Below are 5,093 nucleotides of genomic sequence, written 5' to 3'. Positions count from 1 at the left end.
AAAAAAGGGTTTCAAAGAAATAATTTTTAAAAATAACCTTTGCCTCTTACCTTTTTCATTTCCTCATACATCATAAACAGAATACTGAAGTCATGTCTGTGCTCATACCAGCCTCTGATGTGATCAAACCAACGGCTTCCTACCACTGGGGGGGAAATTAGTAAGTGACAAGGTAAAGATGCTGCACTCACCAAACAGCAAACCTGAGTCTTTCTTTTCTGTTCTGGAATCCCCTGGAAGGTAAGTAAAGCCCCCACCACTAGACATCTATGTTACCTGGTAAAAATGGTGCTTTGGGAAACAATTTCATTATTTTAATGGAAACCTGCCTCTCCTATGCAGGTAGGAAAAGCAGCAGAGGAGAAAATAAGAAACCCAAACAACTCATTGTGAAGATTGAAGATAAGCTCCTTACTTTCTTACTTCTTCCACCTGAAAATCTGTCTTTATTTCTCCTTTTATTATCTATTTTAAGATGTCTGGCTAGCAACTTCAGATATCTATAAGACAGAACCTGAATCTAATCTTCTAAATAAGCGAGAGCCCCAGTTCCACATTCCGCAAGCCTCTCCCATCAATCTATCCTCCTCAGTGTTGAGATGAATATTGCACCGCTGCCATATAAAGCCTACCATAAGTCCATGACAGAACACAAACACTACATCCACTTCGGATGGGTACACCATTGCGGATCTTTTATGATCTGGCCAAACTGTTTCTTAAACTATATGCCTTTGCAACCATAGCAATCCCCAAAGTGGTCCTGGTGAGAATAGAAAGGCCATTGGGTGGCAAATTAAATTAACAGAGCAGTAACCACTTACGTGCATCCAGCTTCTATCGTTACTCTTCTTTCTTTCCTTAAAATATGTTCCCCATGTGTGAGAATTTGGCTAAATGGAAACATGGCCTCATAAACAAGTTGAATGCATAAATTCATAGTTACCATTTCCATCTAGAAACCTTTTCATGAAATGTTCCATATCATTCCCAGGTTCAAGACGGACCACCACATTTGAAAAATGAAAGAATGAAGTCATAACATCCTTGGGGTTTCTGCAGACGTAAATAATCTGCAGGGGGTATAGGAAAACAATTTTAACAATTCTTGGTTGTCCTTAGAGGTTGTTGTTGTTTTTGTTGTTGTTTTTTCACACCAACATATGTCACTATATGAATGCATAATAATTTGTTTCATCCAGCCTACTATTATAGAAATTTAGGTTATAGCCATTTTTGTTTTCTATTAAAAAGACTGTTGAAGTAATCAACTTTATTCACATAACATTTCACATACACAAGCATATAGAAATAATTTTTAAAGTAAAATTATTTATTTGTAAGTTTGGTTAATATTACAAATTACCCTGCATAGAAACTGTTTTTGCCCTAACCAGTTCTGCTCAGTGGAGATAGTGTCGGCCTGCAGACTGAAGGGTCCTAGGTTTGATTCTGGTCAAGGGCATGTACCTTGGTTGCAGGCACATCCCCAGTAGGGGGTGTGCAGGAGGCAGCTGATCAATGTTTCTCTCTCATCGATGTTTCTAACTCTCTATCCCTCTCCCTTTCTCTCTGTAAAAAATCAATAAAAATATATTTTAAAAAAGAAAAAGAAAGAAACTGTTTCAATGTACCCTCTGTGAGCGTTAATTGACATTTGATAAAAAGCCCAGATAGCATTCAAGAGCATTTCAAAAAGGAAACACTACTTAACAGATGATGTTGAAACAAATAATTATCCATACAGTATAAAACTGGAATTCTACCTCATACCTCACCACAGACCTCCAGAAAAAAAAAATCATTTACAAATGGATTAAGGATTTAAATATGAAAGTAACATTTGACATCTTAAAAATAAAGAACATATTTCTGGTTTCAGAGAAGAAAAAGATTTCCTAAACAAAAAAAATTTATTTCCGTTAAAATAAAAATTGATCAATTAAATTGTATTAAGTTTTAAAGAATGCTATTAATCATAATATATAGCATGAAGTTACAAAAAGAAACAAAGTATGAGAAAAGCAACACATATAACCAATAATTTATTAGTATCCAGAATATATATAAAAGAATTCATTAAGAAAGAGACCATGAAGGAGAGACCAAGATGGCGGCATAGGTAAACACCGCAGACTGCTGCCGCAAACAACCACTTCAAAAATACAACTAAAAGACGGAACGGACATCACCCAGAACCACAGGAAGGCTGGCTGAGGAGAGACTCTTCAACTAGAAGGAAAAATAACAGCACACCGAGGCTCAGAGGAGGCGCAGTGTGGAAAAAACTCAGGTGCGGAGGTGCGCGCGCAAAGCGGGCTGGTGGCTGAGAGCGCGGTTGTCGTTTTCGGTCAGGGGGGAGTCTCAGACTCTGAGCTCCAGATACGGGCGAATCGCTGGGGACTCGGACCCAAACGGGAGAAGCGGGAGTGTCTGGCATCAGTTGGAAGGCAGCTTTCCCTCCGAGGTTTGCAGCGGTTCCGGGGGTTCTGAGAAGCAGAGCCTCTGGGAACGGGACTGAGAGGGGCCATAACCGCTCCCTCCGCCCGCCCGCCCTGTTGAGCCCGCCCCGCCCAAGCCCTGCGCAGAGCCATTTGCCAGATCGCCTCAGGCAAAGGCTAGATTAGCACCTCCCCAGAGGACAGAAGTTTTCCGCGGCAGACACAGCTGATTCACACAGCCAGTCGGCCTGGTGGTCAAATCCCTCTAGTATTAACTACAACAATCAAGGCTCAACTAGAACAAGACTGCGCACAAAGACCACTAGGGGGTGCACCAAGAAAGCATAAAAAATGCGGAGACAAAAAAACATGACAGAAATGGAGGATATAGAGCTAAAAATCGCAATTTTGAGGGCTTGCAAAAATGTGCTAGAAGCTGTCAATAAACTTGAGGAGAGAGTCACGAAAACTAATGAGACCCTCGATGCTATGATAAAGAACCAACTAGAAATTAAGCATACACGGACTGAAATAAAGAATATTATACAGACACCCAATAGCAGACCAGAGGAGCGCAAGAATCAAGTCAAAGATTTGAAATGCGAAGAAGCAAAAAACACCCAACCGGAAAAGCAAAATGAAAAAAGAATCCGAAAATACGAAGATAGTGTAAGGAGCCTCTGGGACAGCTTCAAGCGTACCTTCAGCTCTTTTGTTCCCTGTGATTCATGTATGTTCTGTTCGTGTGATTTTCTGCGGCTGTCTCTGTTTCTCCTTCCTTAGTCTTTCTTAAAGCTTTACCTTTTGGAAATACAGACAGTTTAAAAGCTCAAGACCCCCTTAAACTTTTCTTTTTAACATTGTGCAGGTCTCCAAATACAGTGCTAAATGAAAGCACTGATGTTCATTCTTGTCTCATACTTGATTTTAAATGTTTCACTATTGCATTTGATGTCTGTGGTAGTTTTTGGTAGATTCTATTCGTCAGGATAAAGAAGTTCACTTTCTCCCTAGTTTGCTAATAGTCTCCCTTAGGAATGTATGCTGAATTTTACTAAATGCTTGTTCTGCACCTGTTGAGATGATAATTCAGGCTTTCTTCTATGCTCTAGTAATGTGGGTAAACTGCATTCATATATGTTTAAACCAATCTTGAAATAAAGCCACCTGGTCACAGTGGTATTTTTTTTTTGACATTGCTAGATTTGTTTTTGCTTATATTTATTTGGTATAGGATTTTTGCACCTATGTTCATGAGTATATAATCAATGTACTAAAAGAATGTGAGGTGTCAATAATCTTCCAATCATTGCTACTCACTTGAGTAGACTTAATAGATACAGTAGCTTTGATAAAATGTATGGTGAATTCTGGAAATTCACTAATATCCCCTTGAGATGAGTAAGAATTCAACAGATTGGACTAAAGACAAATACTTAGACTGGATTAAGGGTAAAGGAAAAATTCTTATGGGCTGCTTAACCTAAACCTAAGCAAACTGAGGCACCACCAACATCTAAGGGAGGAAAATAAAAAACACCAGATATCAAATGTGCTGACACATTTTGCAGAGTAGAAACATCCAGGGAAAAGGCATTGTATTACTAATTTGGGGAAAGTAAACAGGGTCCTGAATTTCAAAGTCAATGGTAAAAGGGAGGAACTAGAGCACTTGCATGAAAATCAGGAATGAATTTTTTGTATTGTCTTTGACTCCAATGTATCTCTGAGCAATATTAACCACTTTGTACAACATTGATTCAAGAACACCAATCACCATGTGTTCTAAAAAGCACATATAAAAAATAAGCTTTTAAGGGGAATGTAAGATTTGAAGACAATTTACTTTAGTTCAAAATTATTTCATTATTATAGGGAAATAAAAGCAATGAGAGTAATTGAAAAGCATATTAGAAATTAGTTCTGACTGAGAGATGCTGCTAACCAAAAGCCTGCTGGGTTTTTTAATATGTTTTCTTCCATTCTCAGAGAAAGCCAACAGGTCAGCATTGACCTAGTATCTGCTTTGGCTCAATATTTGGTTTCTTCCGAGGTGCCTTAAAAAACAACAATATATGCGTTTTAATGACCTTTTATAGTAAAACTTTGAGATTTATTTAACTTTATTAAAAATCCTAATGGTGCTCTAAATGTAGGCTGGGCTACTGTTAATGTCTGGAAAAGGGCTCATTTGTACACATGTATTACCAAACCAGAGTGAAAACTGATAGCAGGTAGTCCACTCCTCAAACTTACCAGATTTTGGATATGTAATTATGAAGACATCATCATCTCTAATTTCAAAATCATCTAGATTTTCTAGAAAGTCAGCATCAACGAAAGAAGATTCAAAATTATAGCCTTTAAAGTTCAGCAAATATGTGTCTTTGTTGTCCATACTTATTCACCTACAAGTAAAAACAAATAAAATTCTTTTCAATTTCTTAGTATTTTATAGTATATACTAACACTTACTGAGTGTTCAATATATGCCAAGCACCTTTTAAATGTCATGTGTCTCAACCCATGCCATACTAAACAGCATCTTATATAATAAAACTCTAATATGCAAATCAACTGAACTGCATAACAACCAGTTGCTATGATGCACACTGACCACCAGGGGGCAGATGATCAAAGCAGGAGCTGCCC

At 38.0% G+C, this 5,093-nt stretch overlaps 1 protein-coding gene across 1 annotated transcript in view; it reads right to left on the bottom strand.

Annotated features, from left to right (window-relative positions):
* LOC102250614 (amine sulfotransferase-like) overlaps window positions 1-4,839 on the bottom strand; it is a 14,910-nt gene extending 10,071 nt beyond the window's left edge. The window contains exons 1-3 of the mRNA XM_014538291.1: window positions 4,698-4,839; window positions 947-1,117; window positions 51-145 (exon numbers count right to left, since the gene is read on the bottom strand). Coding sequence (XP_014393777.1) covers window positions 51-145; window positions 947-1,117; window positions 4,698-4,839 — 408 coding nt within the window. The remainder of the gene's footprint in view (window positions 1-50; window positions 146-946; window positions 1,118-4,697) is intronic.
* Window positions 4,840-5,093: the final 254 nt, after the last annotated feature.

The sequence above is a fragment of the Myotis brandtii genome, unplaced genomic scaffold (assembly GCF_000412655.1).
Source record: "Myotis brandtii unplaced genomic scaffold, ASM41265v1 scaffold1890, whole genome shotgun sequence".
NCBI lineage: Eukaryota > Metazoa > Chordata > Mammalia > Chiroptera > Vespertilionidae > Myotis > Myotis brandtii.
Note: the sequence above shows the minus strand (reverse complement) of the source record. Positions and strands in the feature narration are given on the sequence as shown.